Source organism: Oncorhynchus mykiss, chromosome 17, assembly GCF_057628025.1.
Source record: "Oncorhynchus mykiss isolate SJ-2025 chromosome 17, ASM5762802v1, whole genome shotgun sequence".
Lineage (NCBI taxonomy): Eukaryota > Metazoa > Chordata > Actinopteri > Salmoniformes > Salmonidae > Oncorhynchus > Oncorhynchus mykiss.
This window is the reverse complement of record NC_143038.1, coordinates 18,996,562-19,020,384: the sequence shown is the minus strand read 5'-3', so window position 1 is coordinate 19,020,384 and position 23,823 is coordinate 18,996,562. Positions and strand designations below refer to the sequence as shown.

At 43.9% G+C, this 23,823-nt stretch overlaps 1 protein-coding gene across 3 annotated transcripts in view; it reads left to right on the top strand.

Moving 5' to 3' along the window:
• LOC110493911 (3'-5' exoribonuclease HELZ2) overlaps positions 1–22,299 on the top strand; it is a 48,982-nt gene extending 26,683 nt beyond the window's left edge. For 2 of the 3 annotated variants that reach the window (XM_021568510.3, XM_036949904.2), the window contains 11 exons: positions 156–241; positions 346–486; positions 586–741; positions 861–1,005; positions 1,198–1,329; positions 1,439–1,631; positions 2,633–2,776; positions 4,573–4,782; positions 4,932–5,088; positions 5,195–5,362; positions 5,465–9,764. In XM_021568510.3, the coding sequence (XP_021424185.3) occupies positions 156–241; positions 346–486; positions 586–741; positions 861–1,005; positions 1,198–1,329; positions 1,439–1,631; positions 2,633–2,776; positions 4,573–4,782; positions 4,932–5,088; positions 5,195–5,362; positions 5,465–5,595 (1,663 nt within the window). In that variant the 3' untranslated portion in view covers positions 5,596–9,764. Of the gene's footprint in view, positions 1–155; positions 242–345; positions 487–585; positions 742–860; positions 1,006–1,197; positions 1,330–1,438; positions 1,632–2,632; positions 2,777–4,572; positions 4,783–4,931; positions 5,089–5,194; positions 5,363–5,464; positions 9,765–18,075; positions 18,280–21,499 lie in introns of those variants that run through there. The other variant, XR_016487799.1, reaches the window with a different exon arrangement.
• Positions 22,300–23,823: the final 1,524 nt, after the last annotated feature.

Sequence of the window (23,823 nt, the reverse complement as noted above, 5' to 3'; positions counted from 1 at the left end):
CTACTCACATTTTAAAATAAGATTTATTTTTAAGTGCACTCTTTAAAATAAGATAATTATGTAAAAAAATCTACTATTTTTATTGGATGGAGATAATGTTCCCATAATTAATTCAGTATACATAATGAATGGTTGTTAACATTTCTACTGTCTAGACGTAAAGAAATGGCTGTGAACAACATTGTGTCTGCAAATGAGCTTGTTCAGAAAATAGCCCTAGGACAACACATTCCAAAAGGAGGTAAAGTAACCCCATTTTACATCTGTGGGAATTTACAACAACCTTGTTTTTAATTAAGCTATACGCTTGAAAGTATTGTTTTGTGGTCTTGCTTGGGATTGTAGCTCCGCAATCTGTTGTACCACCACGGTACCAACTCATGAGGGAAAAGGCACCAGAGGGTCTCCCAGAGCTGAATAAGAGTCAAATTGATGCAGTGGAGAAAGCTCTGAATAACAACTTCACAATCATACAAGGGCCACCTGGTAAGTTAAGAAATACAGTACTACTACCAGAATACCTGAAGCTGTTTTATTGCCCATTGCTGTGTTTACTGGAGTAAAAAATACACACCTGTTTCATAGGGACTGGAAAGACTGTTTTAGGAGTTTACATTGTGTACTGGTTCCTTGTGATGAACTCCAAAAACCCCAGGATATTTGAAAATCCGAAGGACAAGGACAAGAAAGAAGTTATTCTCTGCTGTGGTCCTTCCAATAAGTCTGTCGATGTGGTTGCTGGCAAGTTACTTCATACTTGAATTGAAATTGTCTCCACAAAATAATGTATAACACAACCACAGCTTAAACATGATCCAAGTTCTGTAGGGAACATTCTATTCATTCTGAACATTCTGTAGAGTGCCTGGTGAAGTTTGGAGACAAGTTGAAGCCCCTCAGGGTGTACAGCCGACAACTGGAGATGGCGGAGTACCCTTACCCAGGGAGTGTCCTTCAGCTCTCTCCCAGGTCACTTCGCCATGAGCGGTCCAAGGCAGAACTCCGGTATAAAATATACACACATCACTCTGCAGTTGTGGCCACTTTTTCAGGGAATCTCTGTCTTGTCTTTGATAATCTGATCGTAGGGCTGGCTTTATCATGTCTGACCAGTGTCTCAGCATGTTTTTGTTAGATGGTTCACATTACACAAACTCAACATATCACAGTATTTTACCATATCTGTACCATTTGTAGAGATATTACCTTGCATCATCGCATACGGGAAGAACAAAATCCACATTCCACGGAAATAAAAGAGTTTGACCACAGAATAAAGCTAGCAATAGAATCAAAGGGAGAGGAGTTGACAGCAGAAGAAGTTGAGGAGTAAGTATAACATTTTCCTGTAATGCAATTTTGATTAAAACATATATATAAACCCACATCTGACTGATGTACATATATAAGTGCGTACATTTTTTGTTTTTTCTTCTAGCTACAAATGTCTTCTGAATAAAGCTCGTGTGCATGAGCTGCAGAGGCACGATGTCATTCTGTGCACCTGTACAGCAGCCTCTTCTCCTAACCTCACTAAAACTGTCAGTGCACGCCAGATTCTTATTGATGAATGTGCCATGGCAACAGAACCTCAGGCCCTCATCCCATTGGTCAGCAACAAACCAGAAAAGGTGTGTTGAAATCCATGTATTCATTTACTTTTTGTTATAGAATGATATTTCCATGTATGATGGTTTAAAATCCTTAAGAGTCAATTGATGCACCCATGTGTCAATCTAATAAATAACAAAAAAATCCCCATCAAAATCTGTAAATTTAAGCTAGTGATATCTGAAACTGTCACATCAGCACCAGGAGACATCCCTAAAAGCATGCCCCACGGGACTCTGAAGTTGGTAGCACTGATGTGCCAACTTCTGTCTGTAGTGTCCGAACCGTTTTGGCTATAAATTAATATAAACCAACTGTGGAAAGGGGAGACTCTCCATTTTGCTTTACGACCCCTACAAGTGTCAAGGGACTCATCTGTAGGTAACGAATGTAAATTAATGGAAGTATGGAGGTAGTTCTGAGATTGAAATTATTTTTGTATGTTTGTGATGCTGCCTATTTATGTATTGAATAACCCTTTTGGTTGCAGGTATAACCCTTTTGGGTTCCATGTGCAACCATTTGCACAGAGGGTTCTACATGGAACCCAAACGGGTCCTACTTGGAACCAAAAAGGGTTCTCCTATGGGGACAGCCGAAGAAGCCTTTTTTGGAACCTTTTTTTTTCTAAAAGTGTAGTGTTATGAAATGACATTTTAAGAATGTGTTACTGTGAGCATTTCCGTAAAAAATATGTAGATATTTTTTTTTGCATTGGGTTTGGGCATATAAAGACTGCATTGACACAGAATCTGTTAAACTAAACCTTAACAGCAACCCTGTTTTCTCAACTGCATCCCAAGCAGAGGAGGCTGGTGGGAGGAGCTATAGTATGATGGGGTCATTGTAATGTCTGGAATGGATCAGATGGAACGGTATCAAACACATGAAATATGGAAACCACATGTTTGACTGTGTTACATTTATTCCATTCCAGCCATCCTATATGTTTATTAAAGGTCATCACCACATTTGCAAGTGATGCAGATTGATGGCTAAATAACCTCTTTTCACTTCCTAGATTGTGTTGCTCGGTGACCACAAACAGCTACGTCCCATCGTTAAGAATGAACTTCTGAGGAAGTTGGGGATGTCAAAGTCTCTGTTTGAGCGTTACTTTGAGTACCGGTCCCAGACAGTGATGCTGGATACCCAGTACAGAATGGTAAGAGGTCCGGAAATGTTTGGGCTATGTTTGGGCTATGAATCACAGCCTAATTCACATCATATAATCTAATTCGACAAATGTTTATAAACCTGTGCCTTTGACTGCACAGATATGCTTTAAGATGCATGTTGATTAATATCAGCATGCGTTGACCAACTGGCAAGTGTCTTCACTGACATGTTCAACCTGTCCCTGACTGAGTCTGTAATACCAACATGTTTCAAGCAGACCACCATAGTCCCTGTGCCCAAGAACACTAAGCTAACCTGCCTAAATGACTACCAACCCGTAGCTCTCACGTCTGTAGCCGTGAAGTGCTTTGAACGGCTGGTCATGGTTCACAAACACCATTATCCCAGAAACACTAGACCCACTCCAATTTGCATACTTCCCCAACAGATCCACAGATGATGCAATCTCTATTGCACTCCACACTGCCCTTTCCCACCTGGACAAAAGTAACACATACGTGAGAATGCTATTTGTTGACTACAGCTCAGTGTTCAACACCATAGTGCCCTCAAAGCTCAACAATAATCTAAGGACCCTGGGACTAAACACCTCCCTCTGCAACTGGATCCTGGACTTCCTGAAGGGCCGCCCCAGGGTGGTAAGAGTAGGTAACAACACATCCGCCACGCTGATCCTCAACACAGCGGCCCCCCAGGGGTGCGTGCTCAGTCCCCTCCTGTACTCCTTGTTCACCCATGACTGCATGGCCAGGCACGACTCCCACACCATCATTAAGTTTGCCAATGACACAACGGTGGTAGGCCTGACCACCGAAAACGATGAAACAGCCTATAGGGAGGAGGTCAGAGACCTGGCCGCGTGGTGACAGGATAACAACCTCTCCCTCAACATGATCAAGACAAAGGAGATGATTATGGACTACAGGAAAAAGAGGACCGAGCACGCCCCCATTCTCATCGACGGGGCTGTAGTGGAGCAGGTTGAGAGCTTCAAGCTTTTGGTGTCCACATCACCAACAAACTATCATGGTCCAAACACACCAAGATCGTCATGAAGCAGGCACGACAAAGCCTATTCCCCCTCAGGAGGCTGAAAAGAATTGGCATGGGTCCTCAGATCCTCAAAAGTTCTACAGCTGCACCATCAATAGCATCTGGTTGAATCACTGCCTGGTTTGGCAACTGCTCGGCCTCCAACTACAGAGGGTAGTGCGTATGGCCCAGTACATCACTGGGGCCAAGCTTAATTCCATCCAAGACCTCTATACCAGGCGGTGTCAAAGGAAGGCCCTAAAAATTGTCAGACTCCAGTTACCCTAGTCATAGACTATTCTCTCTGCTACCGCACGGAAGCGGTACCGGAGCGCCAAGTGTAGGTCAAAAAGGCTTCTTAACAGCTTCTACTCCCAAGCCATAAGAATCCTGATCAGCTAATCAAATGGCTACCTAGACTATTTACATTGCCCCCACCCCTTCATTTTACGCTGCTGCCCCTCTCTGTTTATTATCTATTCATTGTCACTTTAACACTTTACCTACATGTACATATTACCTCAATTACCTCAACTAACCTGTACCCCCGAACATTTACTCTGTACCGGTACCCCCTGTATATAGCCTCGCTAATGTTACTTTACTGCTGCTCTTTAATTATATATTTTTAAATGTACTTATCTATTTTTTACTTAACACTTAATTTTCTTAAAACTGCATTATTGGTTAAGGGCTTGTAATTAAGCTTTTCACTGTCAGGTTGTATTCAGCACATGTGACCTCCAATGACAAAGTACAATGTATTATCCATTGTTTAACTTTTTGTAGCATGAAGATATATGCAAGTTCCCATCGGAGGAATATTATGGAGGAAAACTGAAGACTGAAGTGAGTCACTCAAGCAGTGTCCTTGAGGCTGACAGCCAGCAGAAGCACATTGTTTTCGGGAACGTCATTGGAGAGGAGGTCAGCCTGGTTGTGAGCACAGAAAAGGGAACTGAAAACTCCAAAGCGAATAGGGCGGAGAGAGATGTAGTGGTAAGGAACCCTTTTTGTTTTGTCTTAAAACATAACTCACACTTCAACACATACGGCTCAAATCTTGCCACTCTACTGGTATAGTCAGGTGAGTCACTTTTCTAAAAGGATGAGGGTATGATTTATGGTTTTCTTTTTGCTCATCACAGATCCGTCTCGCCAAAGCACTGGTAACAGAATCCCGAATAAAACAACAGAATATTGCAATTCTATCACCCTACAACGCCCAGGTGTCTGAATTTAAGAAAGAACTTCATGAACACAAAATGGACAAAATCACTGTCACCACCATCACAAAAAGTCAAGGTGACAATTTTCTCGTTCATACTTTCCCCTCTGTTCTATCTTGGATGTGATGCTATGGTTGTCCCCCGTTGTCCTTTTGTCAACTTTAATCTGATCTCCAATGCAGGATGTGAATGGCGCTACGTCATTCTCTCCACTGTGCGCTCATTACTCAGCAAGGACATCGAGATCGAGCCGGACAGGGCCTGGAGGTCTAAACATGTGGGCTTTGTTGGCGACCCCAACCAGATCAATGTGGGCATCACCAGGGCCAAAGAGGGACTGTGCATTATCGGTGAGCAAGACTTTTCATCCAGGGCTTAGTGTTAAGATCATTAGAGTAAGCCTAATCTAAACTAGTGGCATTTTAAAATGTAATTTCTTCCTTTCTTAAAAGGTAACCAAGAGTTGTTGAGCCGCAGTGGCGCTTGGCGACAGCTCCTCAAACATTATAGAGCAAGGAACTTTGTCACAGAAGCTGACAAGATCTCTGTGCGCAAAGCATCCTGTAAGCACGGTCTACATTGAAAGACATGGTCTCGGCCGCGGATCAGTGCAAAATAGCAAAATTAAAATTAGTTTTCAGAGACAAATGTATTATGTGCTTTTAATTTCTATATTGCAATGTTGAATCAAATTATTATAATCTGCACTCACTGTCATTTTTTAAAAATAATTTTACCCCTTTTTCATGGTATCCAATTGTTGTAGTAGCTACTATCTTGTCTCATTGCTACAACTCCCGTACGGGAGAGACGAAGGCTGAATGTCATGCGTCCTCCGATACACAACCCAACCAGCCGTACTGCTTCTTAACACAGCACACATCCAACCCAATGTGTCAGACCTGGCAACCTTGGCTAGCGCGCACTGTGCCCGGCCTGCCACTAGAGTCGCTGAGACAAGGATATCCCTACCAATCCCTCCCTAACCCGGACGACACTAGGACAATTGTGCGTCGCCCCACGGACCTCCCGGTCGTGGCCGGTTACGACAGAGCCTGGGCACGAACCCAGGGACTCTGATGGCACAGCTGGCGCTGCAGTACAGCGCCCTTAACCACTGCGCCACCCGGGAGGCCCTCACTGTCATTTTTAAGTGACCTTTAAATTATCTGTCAATTGTATTGGTGTGTATATTTTGTATTGCTAACTATACTGTTTGTTAATATATACACTGTATACATACAGTTGAAGTCAGAAGTTTACATACACCTACATACAACATTTAAAAACTCAGCTTTTCACAATTTCTGAAATGTAACCATAATAAAAATTCACTGTCTTAGGGTAGTTAGGATCACCACTTTATTTTAAGAATGTGAAATGTCAGAATAATAGTAGAGACAATGATTTATTTCAGCTTTTATTTCATTCATTTATTCCCAGTGGTTCAGAAGTTTACAGGCACTCAATTCGTATTTGGTAGCATTGCCTTTAAATTGTTTAACTTGGGTCAAATGTTCCTGGTAGCCTTCCACAAGCTTCCCACAATAAGTTGGGTGAATTTTGGCCCATTCCTCCTGACAGAGCTGGTGTAACTGAGTCAGGTTTGTAGGCCTTCTTGCTCGCACACGCTTCTTCAGTTCTGCCCACAAATTGTCTATAGGATTGAAGTCGGGACTTTGTGATGGCCACTCCAATACCTTGACATTGTTGTCCTTAAGCCATTTTGCCACAACTTTGGAAGTATGCTTGGGGTCATTGTTCATTTGGAAGACCCATTTGCAACCAAACTTTAACTTCCTGACTGATGTCTTGAGATGTTTCTTCAATATATCCACATAATTTTCTTTCCTCATGATGCCATCTATTTTGTGAAGTGCACCAGTCCCTCCTGCAGCAAAGCACCCCCACAACATGATGCTGCCACCCCCGTGCTGCCATCTCCCCCTTTTTCCTCCAAACATAACAATGGTCATTATTTTTGTTTCATCAGACCAGAGGACATTTCTCCAAAAAGTATGATCTTTGCCCCCCATGTGCAGTTTCAAACCGTAGTCTAGCTTTTTTGTGGCGATTTAGGAGCAGTGCTAACTTCCTTGCTGAACAGCCTTTCAGGTTATGTCGATATAGGACTCGTTTTACTGTGGATATAGATACTTTGTACCTGTTTCCTCCAGGATCTTCACAAGGTCCTTTGCTGTTGTTCTGGGATTGATTTGCACTTTCCGCACCAAAAGTACGTTCATCTCTAGGAGACAGAATGCGTATGACGGCTGTGTGGTCCCATGTTGTTTATACTTGCATACTATTGTTTGTACAGATGAACGTGATACCTTCAGGCATTTGGAAATTACTCCCAAGGATGAACCAGACTTGTGGAGGTCTACATTTTTTTTCTGAGGTCTTGGCTGATTTCTTTTGATTTTCCCATGATGTCAAGCAAAGAGGTAGTGCGTTTGAAGGTAGGCCTTGAAATACATCCACAGGTACACCTCCAATTGACTCAAATGATGGCAATTAGCCTATCAGAAGCTTCTGAAGCCATGACATCGTTTTATGGAATTTCCCAAGCTGTTAAAAGGCACAGTCAACTTAGTGTATGTTAGCTTCGGACCCACTGGAATTGTGATAATTGAATTATAAGTGAAATAATCTGTTTGTAAACAATTGTTGGAAAAATTACTTGTGTCGTGCACAAAGTAGGTGTCGTAACCGACTTGCCAAAACTGTAGTTTGTCATGGTTGAAAAATGAGTTTTAACGACTCCAACCTAAGTGTGTTAACTTCCGACTTCAACTGTATATGCTACCCCGACTTTCTCTGTTAACTATTTCAATCATGTTAAATACACTACATGCTCGTCGAACATCTCATTCCAAGATCATGGGCGTTAATGTGGAGTTGGTCCCCACATTGCTGCTATAACAGCAATGAGACTTGCTTCCATTCAGCCACAAGCATTAATGAGGTCGGGCACTGATGTTGGGCGATTAGGCCTGGCTCGCGGTCAGCGTTCCAATTCATCCCGAAGGTGTTTGATGGGTTGAGGTCTGGGCTCTGAGCAGGCCAGTCAAGTTCTTCCACACCGATCTCGGCAAACCATTCCTGTATGGACCTCGATCTGTGCATGGGAGCATTGTCATGCTGAAACAGGAAAGGGCCTTTCCCAAACTTTTGCCACAAAGTCGGAAGCACAGAATCGTCTAGAATGTCATTGCCCCAGACCATAATTCCCCCTCCACCAAACTTTAAAGTTGCAGTATGCATTGAGGCATATAGTGTTCCCCTGGCATCAGCTAAACCCAGATTCGTCCATCGGACTGCCAGATGGTGAAGCGTGATCCATCACTCCAGAGAACACTCCAGAGTCCAATGGTGGCGAGCTTTGCACCACTCCAGCCAACTCTTGGGATTGCGCATGGTGATCTTAGTCTTGTGTACGGCTCCTCGGCCATGGAAAACATTTCATGAAGCTTACGACGAACAGTTATTGTGCTGACGTTGGTTCCAGAGGCAGTTGGGAACTCAGTAATGAGTATAGCAACTGAGGACAGATTAGTTTTTACACGCTACGCAGTTCAGCAGCCCTGTTCTGTGAGTTTCTGTGGCCTACCACTTGGTGGCTGAGCCTTTGTTGCTCCTGAACAGTTGCACTTCACAATAACAGCACTTACAGTTGACTGGGGAAGCTCTAGAAGGGCAGAAATTTGATGAACTGACTTATTGGAAAGGTGGCACCCTATGACGGTGCCACGTTGAACGTCACTGAGTTGTTCAGTTAGGCCATTATATTGCTAATGTTTGTCTATGGAGATTACATGGCCGTGTGTTAAATTGTATTTACCCATCAGAAATGGTTGTGGGTGAAATAGCCAAATCCACTCATTTGAAAGAGTGTCCACTTACTCTTGTCCATGTAGTGTATTAGCTACTATCAGTATCGACCTAAAGCAGGCCTAAATAACCACACATTATCATTGCATTTAATTACACTGTTTCATTTACCTTAATTTGCTTCCTCTGTAAACACCATCACAGCCATGTGGGTGTTCCTGAGGATCATTAGTAACAGTTGATAACATAGAAAACACGGACATGCAAGCTAATTAAATCTATATGGCGCAGAGCGCAGACGAAGCCATAACAGTTTGAAGCGGATAGTTAGTGCAGGCAATAGACGAGAGTATAGCCAACTATTGTACACTATTATAATTCTATGTACAGTAATCTTCTAACATCACCATGAGTTGAAAACTGAGTATGGCAATTTTCCCAATGAATCTGTATTGTATTTTTGATTCATCAATATATTTTGTGTGGTAAGGCTCTCCAAACCTGTTTTTTAATTCATAAATAAAAGATAAATGTTATTTGTCACGCCCTGATCTGTTTCACCTGTCCTTGTGATTGTCCCCACCCCCTCCAGGTGTCACCCATCTTCTCCATTATCCCCTGTGCATTTATACCTATGTTCTCTTTTTGTCGGTTGCCAGTTCATCTTGTTTGTCAAGTCAACCAGCATTTTTGTATCAGCTTCTGCTTTTGCCGTCTCTCTTTCTCATCCTCCTGGTTTTGACCATTGCCTGTTCTGACCCTGAGCCCGCCTGGCCAATCTGCCTATCCCTGATCATGCCTGCCATCCTGTACCTTTGCCCCACCTCTGGATTACCGACCTCTGCCTGACCTGACCCTGAGCCTGCCTACTGTTCTGTACCTTTGCCCCTGTTACTGTAATAAACATTGTTACTTTGACACGGTCTACATCTGGGTATTACCTTTATCCTGATACAATTGCTTTGTAAACAACAGGTGTAGACTAACAGTCAAATGCTTACTTACAGGCCCTTCCCAACAATGTTGAGAAAAAATATATATAGTAGAAACATTGAAAAACAATAACACGAGTGTAACGTATATGCTGAGGGTCAGAAAGCAAGTGCAGGAGGTGAGTTTAATAATAAACGGAACACTATAACAACCACGAGTAGCGTATAGACATGAAACACACAGTCAATACTGCCTGGGGAATGGAACTAAGGAGGTGACAGATATAGGGGAGGTAATCAATGAAGTGATGGAGTCCAGGTGTGCCTAATGATGAAGCGCAGGTGCGCATGCAGATGAAAATAGCAACGTAATAAGTGGAGGCTCCTCAGAGTTGGAAGGGGAGGACTATCCTCCTCTGTGGCTTTCATAAAAATGGTAAAACATTAAATGTTTGCCTTTTTAGATAAAACTAAACGTATTCACTTCACTAAAGAATTTATAAAAACACTGTTTTTCAAATATTTTAACATTTTTTTTATTTCACCTTTATTTATTAACCAGGTAGGCTAGTTGAGAGCAAGATCTCATTCACAACTGCGACCTGGCCAAGATAAAGCAAAGCAGTGCGAGAGTTACACATGGGATAAACAAATGTTCAGTCAATAACACAATAAAAATAATCAATATACAGTGTGTGTAAATGTAGTAAGATTAGGTAGGTAAGGCAATAAGTAGGTCATAGTTTCGAAATAATTACAATTTAGCAAGTAAACCCTGGAGTGATAGATGTGCAGAAAATGAATGTGCCGGGGTGCAAAGATACTGGGGTGCAAAGGAGCAAAACATAAATAACAATATGGGGATGAGGTAGTTGGGTGGGCTATTTACAGATGGGCTGTGTACAGGTGCAAAGATCAGTAAGCTGCTCTAACAGCCGATGCTTAAAGTTAGTGAGGGAGATATAAGATTTTTGCAATTAGTTCCGGTCATTGGCAGCAGAGAACTGGAAGGAAAGGCGGCCAAAGGAAGAGTTGGCTTTGGGGATGACCAGTGAAATATACCTGCTGGAGCGCGTGCTACGGGTGGGTGCTGCTATGGTGACCAGTGAGCTGAGATAAGCCGGGGTTGTACCTAACAAAGACTTATAGATGCCCTGGAGCCAGTGGGTTTGGCGACGAATGTGAAGCGAGGGCCAGCCAACGAGAGCATACAGGTCGCAGTAGTGGGTAATATTTGGGGCTTTGGTGACAAAACGGATGGCACTGTGATAGACTACATCCAATTTGCTGAGTAGAGTGTTGGAGGCTATTTTGTAAATGACATCGCCGAAGTCAAGGATCAGTAGCATAGTTCATTTTACGAGGGTATGTTTGGCAGCATGAGTGAAGGATGCTTTGTTGCGAAATAGGAAGCCAGTTCTAGATTACATTTTGGATTGGAGATGCTTAATGTGAGTCTGGAAGGAGGGTTTACAGTCTAACCAGACACCTAGGTATTTGTAGTTGTCCCCATATTCTCAGTCAGAAAGGGTGCGAGCAGCGATAGGTTGAAGAGCATGCATTTAGTTTTACTTGCATTTAAGAGCCACGGAAGGAGTGTTGTATGGCATTGAAGCTTGTCTGAAGGTTTGTTAACACAGTGTCCAAAGAAGGGCCAGAAGTATACAGAATGGTGTCCTCTGCGTAGAGGTGGATCAGAGAATCACCATCAGCAAGAACGACATCATTGATGTATACAGAGAAAATAGTCTGCCCAAGAATTGAACCGAGTTGCACCCACATAGAGACTGCCAGAGATCCGGACAACAGGCCCTCCGATTTGACACACTGAACTCTATCTGAGAAGTAGTTGGTGAACCAGGCGAGGCAGTCATTTGAGAAACCAAGGCTGTTGAGTCTGCCGATAAGAATGCGGTGATTGACAGTCGAAAGCCTTGGCCAGGTCGATGAAGACGGCTGCACAGTATTGTCTTTTATCAATGGCGGTTATGATATCGTTTAGGACCTTGAGCGTGGCTGAGGTGCACCCATGACCAACATGGAAACCAGATTGCATGGCGAGAAGGTACGGTGGGATTCGAAATGGTTGGTGATCTGTTCGTTAACTTGGCTTTTGAAAACTTTAGAAAGGCAGGGTAGGATAGATATAGGTCTGTAACAGCTTGGGTCTAGAGTGTCTCCCCCTTTGAAGAGGGGGATGACCGCGGCAGCTTTCCAATCATTAGGGATCTCAGACGATACAAAAGAGAGGTTGAACAGGCTAGTAATAAGGGTTGCAACAATTTCTGTGAAAAAAGAGAGGATTCAGATTGTCTAGCCTAGCTGATTTGTAGCTGTCCAGATTTTGCAGCTCTTTCAGAACATCAGCTTTCTGGATTTGGGTGAAGGAGAAATGGGGGAGGCTTGGGCAAGTTGCTGTGGGGGTTGCAGAGCTGTTGACCGGGGTAGGGGTAGCCAGGTGGAAAGCATGGCCAGCCGTATAAAAATGCTTATTGAAATTCTCAATTATCATAGATTTATCGGTGGTGACAGTGCTTTCTATCCTCAGTGCAGTGGGCAGCTGGGAGGGGGTGCTCTTATTCTCAATGGAGTTTACAGTGTTCGCAAAACCTTTTGGAGTTTGTGCTACAGGATGCAAATTTTTGTTTGAAAAAGCTAGCCTTTGCTTTCCTAACTTCCTGTGTGTATTGGTTCCTGACTTCCCTGAAAAGTTGCATATCGCGAGGGCTATTCAATGCTAATGCAGTAGACCACAGGATGTTTTTGTGCTTGTCAAGGGTTGTCAAGTCTGGAGTGAACCAAGGACTATATCAGTTCTTAGTTCTACATTTTTTGAATGGGGCATGCTTATTTAACATGGCGAGGAAAGCACTTTTAAAGAATAACCAGGCATCCTCTACTGATGGAATGAGGTCAATATCTTTCCAGGATACCCAGGCCAGGTCAATTATAAAGGCCTGCTCGCTGTAGTGTTTTAGGGAGCGTTTGACAGTGATGAGGGGTGGTCGTTTGACTTCGGACCCATTACGGATGCAGGCAATGAGGCAGTGATCGCTGAGATCCTGGTTGAAGACAGCAGAGGTGTTTTTAGAAGGAAGGTTTGTAAGGATGATATCTATGAGGGTACCCTTGTTTACGGGTTTAGGGTTGTACCATGTAGGTTCCATGATGATTTGTGTGAGATTGAGGGCATCTAGCTTAGATTGTAGGATGGCTGGGGTGTTAAGCATATCCCAGTTTAGGTAATCTAACAGTACAAACTCTGAAGATAAATGGGGGGCATTTAATTCACATATGGTGTCCAGAGCACAGCTGGGGGCTAAGGGGGGTCTATAACAAGCGGTAACAGTGAGAGACTTATTTCTGGAAAGGTGGATTTTTAAAAGTAGAAGCTCGAACTGTTTGGGCACAGACCTGGATAGCATGACAGAACTCTGCAGGCTATCTGTGCAGTAGATTGCAACTCCACCCACTTTAGCAGTTCTATCTTGGCGGAAAATGTTGTAGTTGGGGATAGAAATTTCAGAATTTTTGGTGGCCTTCCTAAGCCAGGATTCAGACACGGCTAGCACATCAGGGATGGCAGAGTGCTAAAGTAGTGATTAAAACAAACTTATGGAGGACGCTTCTAATGTTAACATGCAAGAATCCAAGGCTTTTACGGTTACAGAAGTCAACAAATGAAAGTGCCTAAGGAATAAGAGTGGAACTGGGGAGCTACAGGGCCTGGGTTAACCTCTACATCACCAGAGGAACAGAGGAGGAGTAGGATAAGGGTACGGCTAAAGGCTATAAGAACTGGTCGTCTAGTGCATTGGGGACAGAGAATAAAAGGAGCAGATTTCTGTGGTAGAATAGATTCAAAGCATAATGTACAGACAAGGGTATGGTAGTTTGCGAGTACAGTGGTAAAGTACGTAAATCTAGGCGTTGAGTGATGTTGAGAGAGGTTTCGTCTCCGGAGGCACCAGTTATGCCAGGTGAGGTCTCTGCATGTGTGTGGGGTGGGAAAAAAGAGCTATCTAAGGCATTTTGAGTGGGACAGAGGGATCTACAGTGAAAAACAATAAGAGCTAGCCAAGACAGCAGTAGACAAGGTATATTTACATTAGAGAGAGGCATAAAGCAATCACAGGTGTTGATCAGGAGAGCTAAGACAACAACGGGTAAATTGCGATGAATGGACACAGCGGGTCAGTTAGGTACATACAGAACCTGAGTTCGAGGCTGGGGCCGATAGGTAAACAAAATGAGGTACCGTGTTATTGAAACAGTCCAGGGGCATCAGCTGAGTAGTCGAGTGATCATAGGGTCAAAAGAGCAGCAATAGGTGAGTCATGGTGCCGTTCGGTAGTCACTATTATGCTAGGCGAGCAGGGGACACAGCGTTCAGAAAAGCTATCGGGCTGGGGCTAGTAGATGGCTCTTCGGCAACATCATAACAGAAAAGCCTGTTGAGACCACATCGGCAATCACATCGACAGTCCAGTCATGATGGATCGACGGGGCTCCATGTCAACAATAAAGGGTCCAGACCAATTGGCAAAGGAGGTATTGTAGACCTAGAATTAGCTGGTATATGGGCCTAACTCGAAGCCAGCTCAAGGCTAGCTGGTGCTTGCTTCGGGACAGAGGCGTTAGCTAACAGTGGCCAGCTAGCTAGCTGCAATGATCTGGTGTCATGATCCAGAGCGGCAGGAATTTGGTGATATGGTAGAGAGAAGCAGTCTGATTTGCTCTGGGTAGATATCGCGCTGTGCAGACTGGCAGGTGTTGTCTGAGCTAAGGCGGGCAGATGACTGAGAAAAAGGTGAAGACCGCTAGCCGTGGATAACAAAGACTCGTAGCTAGTTAGCTCCTGATGGAAGTTCCAGTTATAAGGACCACATTGGGTGAGGTGGGTTGCAGGAAAATATATTTAGTTCATAGATAGAAAGTGAGATCAAGATTTATATGACAGACCGGCTATTTTCAAGGGATAAGACACGGGATAAGACAAAGACAAATACAAATGCCCTACTGCCACGCCATCTTGGATTTCATTGAAGGTATATAGTAGCCTCAACAGCACTCTGTACGGTAGCACCATGGTGTAGCCGGAGGACAGCTAGCTTCCGTCCTTCTCTGGGTACATTGCCTTCATGGCTCATGGTTCTCACCGCCTTCCATAGACTTACACAGTAATTATGACAACTTCCAGAGGAAGTCCTCCAACCTATCAGAGCTCTTGAAGCATTAACTGACATGTTGATCACCCAATCAAAGGATCAGAGAATTAATCTAGCACAGATAGCATACACTACTGCTAGCTAGCACTGCAGTGCAGAAAATGTGGTGAGTAGTTAACTCAAAGAGAGAGAAAGACAATAGTAACAACTTTGAACAAATTAATTTCTTCAATTTCTTTCAGTTTCACTTACGTAGCTACCAAATGCAGCTAGCTAGTTTAGCCTACTCAATCAGAGGGATGCTATATTAGCTTGCTGGCTTTGACTATCCAACACAACACTAAAACTCTTCCAAGTCAAGGTAAGCTTTTGTTTTTACGAATTTATTGCCACCGGGGCCCGCAGGTGTAACTGCTTACTGACTGTACACTGTAATGTTGCTGCATGATTGAATCAAATCAAATCAAATTGTATTGGTCACATACACATGGTTAGAAGATTGGGAGTGTGGCAAAATGCTTGTGCTTGTAGTTCCGACAGTGTAGCAATATCTAACAAGTAAGTAGGCCAATGATTTCAAGAATGTATGTAGACAGTAGCCGCTCTTTGTTAGTGATGGCTGTTTAACAGTTTGATGGCCTTGCGATAGAAGCTATTTTTCAGTCTCTCGGCCCCAGCTTTGATGTACTTGTACTAACCTCCCTTTCTGGATGATAGAGGGGTGAACAGGCAGTGGCTTGGGTAGTTGTTGTCCTTGATGATCTTTTTGGCCTTCCTGTGACTTCTGGTGCTGTCGGTGTCCTGGAGGGCAGGTACTTTACCCCCGGTGATGCGTTGTGCAGACCGCACCACCCTCTGGAGAGCCCTGCGGTTGTAGGTGGTGCAGTTGCTGTACCAGGCGGTGATACAGCCCGACAGGATGCTCTCAATTGTGCATCTGTAAAAGTTTGTGAGGGTTTTGGGTGACAGGTCAAATTTCTTCAGCCTCCTGAGGTTGAAGAGGCGCTGTTGCGAATTGTTCACCGCACTGTCTGTGTGGGTGTACCATTTCAGTTTGTCTGTGATGTGTACACCGTGGAACTTAAAACTTTCCACTTTCTCCACTGCTGTCCCATCCATGTGGATAGGGGGATGCTCCCACTTCTGTTTACTGAAGTCCACAATAATTTTTTTTGTTGACGTTGAGTGAGAGATTGTTTTCCTGACACCACACTCCGAGTGCCCTCACCTCCTCCCTGTAGGCTGTCTCGTCATTGTTGATGATCAAGCCTACTACTGTTGTGTTTTCTGCAAACTTGATGATTGAGTTGGAGGCATGCATGGCCATGCAGTGATGGGTGAACAGGGAGTACAGGAGGGGGATGAGCATGTACCCTTGTGGGACCCTAGTGTTGAGGGTCAACAAAGTGGAGAAATTGTTTCCTAACTTCACCACCTGGGGGGCGGCCCGTCAGGAAGTCCAGAACCCAATTGCACAGGGCGGGGTTGAGACAAAGTGCCTCAAGCTTAATGATGAGCTTGGAGGGTACTATGGTGTTGAATGCTGAGCTCTAGTCAATGAACAGCATTCTTACATAGGTATTCTTCTTGTCAAGATGGGATATGGCAGTGTGCAGTGTGATGGCGATTGCATCGCCTGTGGGCCTATTGGGGCGGTATGCAAATTGCAGTGGGTCTAAGGTGACAGGTAAGGTGGAGGTTATATGATCCTTGACTACTCTCACAAAGCACTTCATGATGAAAGAAGTGAGTGCTACGGGGCGATAGTAATTCAGTTCAGTTACCTTTGCCTTCTTGGGTACAGGAACAATGGTAGCCATCTTGAAGCATATGGGGACAGCAGACTAGGATAGGGAGAGATTGAATAATACACCAGCCAGCTGGTCTACGCATGCTCTGAGGACGCAGCTAGGGATGCCGTCTGGGCCGGCAGCCTTGCGAGGGTAAACACGTTTAAATGTCTCACTCACGTCGGCCACAGAGAAGGAGAGCCCACAGTCCTTGGTAGCGGGCCGCATTGGTGGCACTGTATTATCCTCAAAGTGGGCAAATAAGGTGGTGTTTAGTTTGTCTGGAAGCAAGACGTTGGTGTCTATGACGTGGTTGGTTTTCTTTTTGTTGTCCATGACTGACATTTTGCTTGTTTGATTGCCTTGCGGAGGGAATAACTACACTGTTTCTATTCAGCCATATTCCCGGTCACATTTCCATGGTTAAATGTGGTGGTTCGAACTTTCAGTTTTGCTCGAATGCCGCCATCTATCCACGGTTTCTGGTTAGGGTAGGTTTTAATAGTCACAGTGAGTACAACATCTCCTATCCACTTCCTTATAAACTCACTCACCGAATCAGCGTATACATCAATATTATTCTCTGAAGCTACCCGGAACATTTCCCAGTACGCGTGATCAAAACAATCTTGAAGCGTGGATTCCGATTGGTCAGACCAGCGTTGAATATTCCTTGTCAGAGGTACTGTACATCCTGTTTGAGTCTCCACCTATAGGAGGAGAGAAGCAATGGAGTTGTGCGCAGATTTGCCGAAAGGAGGGCGGGGGAGGGCCTTGTATGCATTGCGGAAGTTAGAGTAGCAGTGATCCAGTGTTTTGCCAGCCCGGGTACTACAATCAATATTCTGATTGAATTTAGGTAGCCTTGTTCTCAAATTTGCTTTGTAAAATCCCCAGCTACAATAAATGCAGCCTCAGGATATATGGTTTCCAGTTTGCATAGAGTCCAGTGAAGTTCCTTGAGGGCCGTAGTGGTATCGGCTTGAGGGGGGATATACACGACTGTGACAATAACCGACAAGAATTCTCTTGGGAGATAATACGGTTGGCATTTTATTGTGAGGAATTCTAGGTCAGGTGAACAAAAGGACTTGAGTTCCTGTATGTTGTTACAATTACACCATGAGTCGTTAATCATGAAACATACACCCCCGCCCTTCTTCTTCCCAGAGAGATGTTTATTTCTGTCGGTGCGACGCACAAAGAATCCCGATTGCTGTACCGACTCCGACAGCATAGCCACAGAGAGCCATGTTTCCGTGAAACAGAGTATGCTACAATCCCTGATGTCTCTCTGGAAAGCAACCATTGCCCTAATTTCGTCTACCTTGTTATCTAGGGACTGGACGTAAGCGAGTAATATACTCAGAAGCGGTGGGTGGTGTGCGCACCTCTGAAGTCTGACCAGAAGGCCGCTTCTACCTCTTCTACCTCTTCTGCCGCAACGTTGTTTTGGGTCAGCCTCTGGAATCAGTTTGAATGCCTTGGGTGGTTTGAACAACGGATCTGCTTCGGGAATGTCGCATTCCTGGCCGTAGTGCTGGTAAGTTGACGTCGCTCTTATATCCAATAGTTCTTACCGGCTGTATATAATAACACTTAAGATTTTCTGGGCTAACAGAAAAATCCATAAAAAACGAAACACTTCAAAGTTTCTTAAGGACTAGAAGCGAGGCAGCCCTCTCTGTCGGTGCCATCTTGTAGAGGGTTTACTAACGCATTCGTTCTATTAGCTATGTATACTATGATGTTACTTTAGCTAATATAGTAACAACACTGTAGGCTGTGTGTAGCGTCTATGATATGATTTGGCCACGAAAGGTTTTTTTGCACGGTAACATACAGCTGATGTGGGAAAGGTTGAGAGGAGAGTGCATAGATGTGAGAAGGAATATAACGTGAACTGTGTTTACGCGTGATCAGGGGTGTATTCATTCCACCAATTCTGTTGAAAAACATTTCTTAAACAGAAGCAAGCGAAATGGGATTAAACATACCTGAATTTGTCCAATAGAAACTTGTTTGCAACTGTTGGACAAATTAATTACACCCTAGATCAGCTAGATGCAGGCAAGAGTGTGCAAGGCGGTATTGAATCTGTCACTGTCCAGGTGTCACTGTCTATCGCCTTAGAAATTTCTCTCCACCTGTGTGCACCTACGTTGTAAACTTTCATACATAGGCTAGGTTGTAGCAACCTCATTATGGGTAAAAGGACAATTTTATTATCATGTAGTAGCCTTAACCTATCGCTGTTACATTGAACTGGGTGAATAGAATATGAATGACAGTCATCCAACATGCTGTAATAGAAATAAGGCCATGCTCATGGAAAAACAAACGTCCTCCATCATCTTAAACATCACCGACCGCCACTGATATGTACATATAGGTAGGGATAAAGTGACTAGGCAACGGGATAGATAATAATCAGTCACAACATCGTATGCGATGAGTCAGAAGCGATTAGTGCAAAAAGGGTCGATAAAGATATTCCGGGTAGCTTTGGTTAAATATTTAACTAACTATTTAGCCATGTTATAGCTTGGGGGTAGAAGCTGTTCATGGTCCTGTTGGTTCCAGACTTGCCATGCGGTAGCCGAGAGAACTGTTTATGACTTGGGTGAATTGACTCCGACAATATTTAGGGCCTTCCTCTAACACGCCTGCTATAGAGGTCCTGGATGGCAGGGAGCTCATCCCAAGTGATGTACTGGGTCATACGCACTACCCTCTGTAGCACCTTGTGGTTGGATGCCAAGCAGTTTCCATACTAAGCGGCGATGCAGCCAGTCAAGATTCTCTCAATGGTGCAGATGTAGAACAGTCTCCTGAGGGGGAAGAGGCATTCTCCTACTCTCTTTGCGACTGTGTTGATGTGTGTGGACCATGATAGTTCCTTAGTGATGTGGACAAGCTCTTGACCTGTTCCACAACAGTCTGGTCGATGTGGATGGGGGTGTGCTCGGCCCTCTGTTTCCTGTAGTCCATTATCAGCTCCTTTGTCTTGCTGACGTTGAAGTTGCTGTCCTGGCACCACACTGCCAGGTCTCTGACCTCCCCCCTGTAGTCTCATCATTGTCGGTGATCAAGCTTACCACCGGCATGTTGTCTGCAAACTTAATTATGGTATTCGAGTCATGGGCGGCCACGCAGTCGTGGGTGAACAGGGAGTACAGCAGGGGACTAAGCACAGAGGATCAGCATGGCGGTTATGTTGTTGCCTACCCTCACCACCTGGGGGCGGCCCGTCAGAAAGTCCAGGATTGAGTTGCAGAGGGAGGTGTTTAATCCTAGGGTCCTTAGCTTAGTGATGCTCTTGGAGGGCACAACGGTGTTGAACGTTGAGCTGTAGTCAATGAACAGCATTCTCACGTAGATGTTCCTTTTGTCCAGGTGGGAAAGGGCAGTGTGGAGTGCAATAGAAATTGCATCATCTGTGGATTTGTTGGGGTGGTCAGATGTAGAACAGTCACAAATTGTCAAAGACTCCATCTACCCTAGTCATAGACTGTTCTCTCTGCTACCACACGACAAGCTGTACCGGAGCGTCTAGGTCCAAGAGGCTTCTAAACAACTTCTACCCACAAGCCATAAGACTCCTGAACATCTAATAAAATTTATTCCCAGAATATTTGCATTGCCCTCCCCCTTTTACACCACTGCTACTCTCTGTTGTTATCATCTATGCATAGTCACTTTAATAACTAACACCTACATGTACATATTACCTCAATTACCTCGACTAACGACCATGCCATTCTAAAGAGGTTTATGCTACCTGTAGGATTTATGGGAAGATTATTCCATTTAATTAGATCTGCTTTCATATTGTTGAGTAATGGAATAAAGTTATCTTTATATATATTTGTTGTTCGTTGTCACTTAAGCTTCCTAAGTACTTAATATTTTTTTGTGGTCCCACGTAAAGGATTGCTGTCTCCTGCCAAAGCATGAATTGCCCTGTTTATTCCCTGATAGAAAACAGATTAAAAAACATGATTTGCATAATTTTTCATTAGCTGGCTAGCCAGAACACCAATTCAGGATTAAAAAAATCTGTGCGGGTCTTCATAATGGACACATTCCTGAATTAACTAGTTAGTTTAACTTTGGTTGTTTGTCTAAACAGCTGACGAGATCACTTGCTAGCTATCGCTAGTGTCCAATGTTAGCTAGCTAGCTAGCTAGTTAGTTGGCTGATGTCGAAAACACACATTCAGCGTTGCATGCCCCAATGCAGAGCTGCCAACTCTCACACATTGGTCGCAAGACACATGCATTTGACCCTAATCTCACGGCACATCTCTTATATCACACGCATTGAAAAGTACTGCTTTCATTTTTCTAATTGGTCCATTGTATAGTCAGCGTGTTAACTTTTCAAATATGCTCCAAATGGTTTTGAAATCAGAGCATCTGCGCCTGCAGTTTAACATCACGAGCGGAAACTCAATCATTTTCCTGTCTTGCCACAGCACTGAACCACGGCACACGTAATGTAATCATATGATTGGTCTAGTTATGTAAGGGATCAAGGGGATTGGATGCATGTTTTAAAGAGACGCTGAGTGGCTGAATGGAGAGAGAAAACCTTTCTCTGCTCAGTGTATAAAACTGTAAAAAGAGCAGCATAGTAGAACTGTTTTATGTGTCAACAAAATTTGATCACTCCCATCCCTGTTGTAGAATGCAGCCTTTTGCCAGCATACACTAGTTGATTTAATCCACATTAGTCCTCTCGTTTGGTGATTGCCATTTAGGCTGTGTCAACAAAAAGGCAGCAGACAGACCTACAGTTGTCACGCGGAGCGGAACAGTTGAACCCAAGAGCAGACTCAGACAAGGAGACTGGGATGACCAAGGTAACCAAGGTATTTATTGAAACACGGGGGGGAAGATTGATTGCCGGCCAGGGGAAGCTCGGGCGGGTTGCTGGAAACCAGGTGCTGAGGCTGAGGCTGGAGCGAGAGGTGTGGGGACAGGGTAAGGGGAATCCAAGGGAGCGTAGAGTGGGGAATCCAGGACAGAGTAGCAGGACTGAGGAGAAGTCAGACTGGAGAAAGGGACCAGAGTCAAAGCGGGCAGAACTGTAGCGGATAGGAAAACAGCATCAGGCAAGGGAAACCAGGCACAAAAGGATCAAACAGCTAGAACCATGGACTGACTGGGCAGAGACTACAATCTGGCAGTGTGGAAGTGGCAATACTGAGTATTTGTGTGCACACAGCTGGGCTGGGCTGGGCTGTGCAGGGATTCATAAGCTTCCTACAGCATCTGTCAGGTGAGATCTTATGCCTGCTCACTACATTCCTCTCTCCCTCTCAAATAACTCCCACCAGAATGTTGAGACACTGTGGCAGCTCGACACACTCTCATACAGAAATTAGAAGGTGACCCGCTCTAAGCAAAGCTGCAGTGGAGGTGCTAGAGGCCAAGACTCCAGTGGATGGAGTATCCCGCTATGCTACTCCACTTCTCCGTAAGAAGAACACATCCACATCCTCCCACAGCTGTGATGGCCCTCCTGGGAGCTATAGAGCGTCACCTAATGCACAACCCTTAGCTAGCCACTGTGTACAACGAGGAACTCCACAAGCTATCGAGATGAGGCCAGCCAATCAGAATCCTGGTATATTTTAGGAACAAATCATTTAGAGCACAGGTTATTGTATGGGACAATACACCATTTTCTCTGATAAAGATCATTAGAAAAATTATATTTGAAAAAAATCTGTTAGTGAAATATATACTTTTTTCATCATTTTGATAAGATATGAAAATGCAATGAATTGAAGGTTAGTTGTTGATGTAAAAAAAAATACCTTATTCTCACTTTGCTTGTTAGATATTATGCACATTGATAGCTTGCTAGCAAATCTCCTCGCCTATTGATTTATCATACTAGCAGGCTAACAGGACGTGGCAGTAAACTAAATGATCAGACCGAAACATGCGATGAGAAGTCGGGTCAATATGAAACGAGTGTACTAGACAGCTTGGGGTGAAATATGAAGTGAGTGAAGAGACTGCTTCGCTATATCCAATCTGAGTAGCAGGTCAGCGTACAGCCCGTCCTTCTCTTTACAAACAGGCAAACTAGCCAGTTTGAGTTATTTAGAGCACAATGCACAATGCTGAGGAGAATGATGAGCTGTTGCCTTGACTGCCTTCAAATAAATACTGTGTTCCTATGAGTGACCTAAGCAAGACAGACAAAATCAATAAAGTGAGCAAAAGCAGCATGCTGTATATGTTACTCGTTTCAGGAAACTAGGCGTATGTCGCGTGTCACTACTTCGAAGGAGAGGCATTTGAACGTAAACATGTATTTTTTAAAATCAAAATACATTTTATGGTAGAAATGCTTTCTGGAACATGTGTACTTTCATGTGCCTTAATAACAAACGTGTATGCCATTTGTAAAGACAAATAAAATTGTTAAATTATGGGCCTAGTTGGTATAGCCACAGAAAAAGACAGGAACATTCCCGCTACCCATGATTGACTGAAATAATGGATGGGCTGGACATGCCGAGAGGTGTGTTCAGATTGGTCTGCCATGTAGCATGCTTCTCTGAGCTGCTCAGTATGTCTAGCTAGATAATTCTTTCTAACGCATCTTTTTTTGAAAGATATCACGAAGAACTGCATAAGTGTTGCTAATGCTCCACACTTTCTGGAGGACCGAGTTTTGAAATCAGTGGAATGCCCAGTGTAAGCAGAGTATGATAGCTAAGGAGATGGAGAAAATGTGTCCATTTGATTGCAAATAATGCGAGGGAGTCGAAAAGAGAACACACAGATTACATCTTCTCTTGATTACATCATCAAACTGAGGGCAACCGTGGCATCAGTTACAGAGAGGAAGAAGCGTTCATCCATGTATAAGATAGTCTAGCTAGCTACATTTTCAGATATTATACGTTTCTAATTTTGTCAGAAAGTCATTTTCATTGCAAGTTAAAGCACACTGTTAGCTAGCTAGCTAACGTTATCTGGCTGGCTCGCTGCTAACGTTACGTGTATAATCTGTGTAGTAATATTATTTGTATCTCAGAGCCATTTGCATTGCTAGTTATAGCCT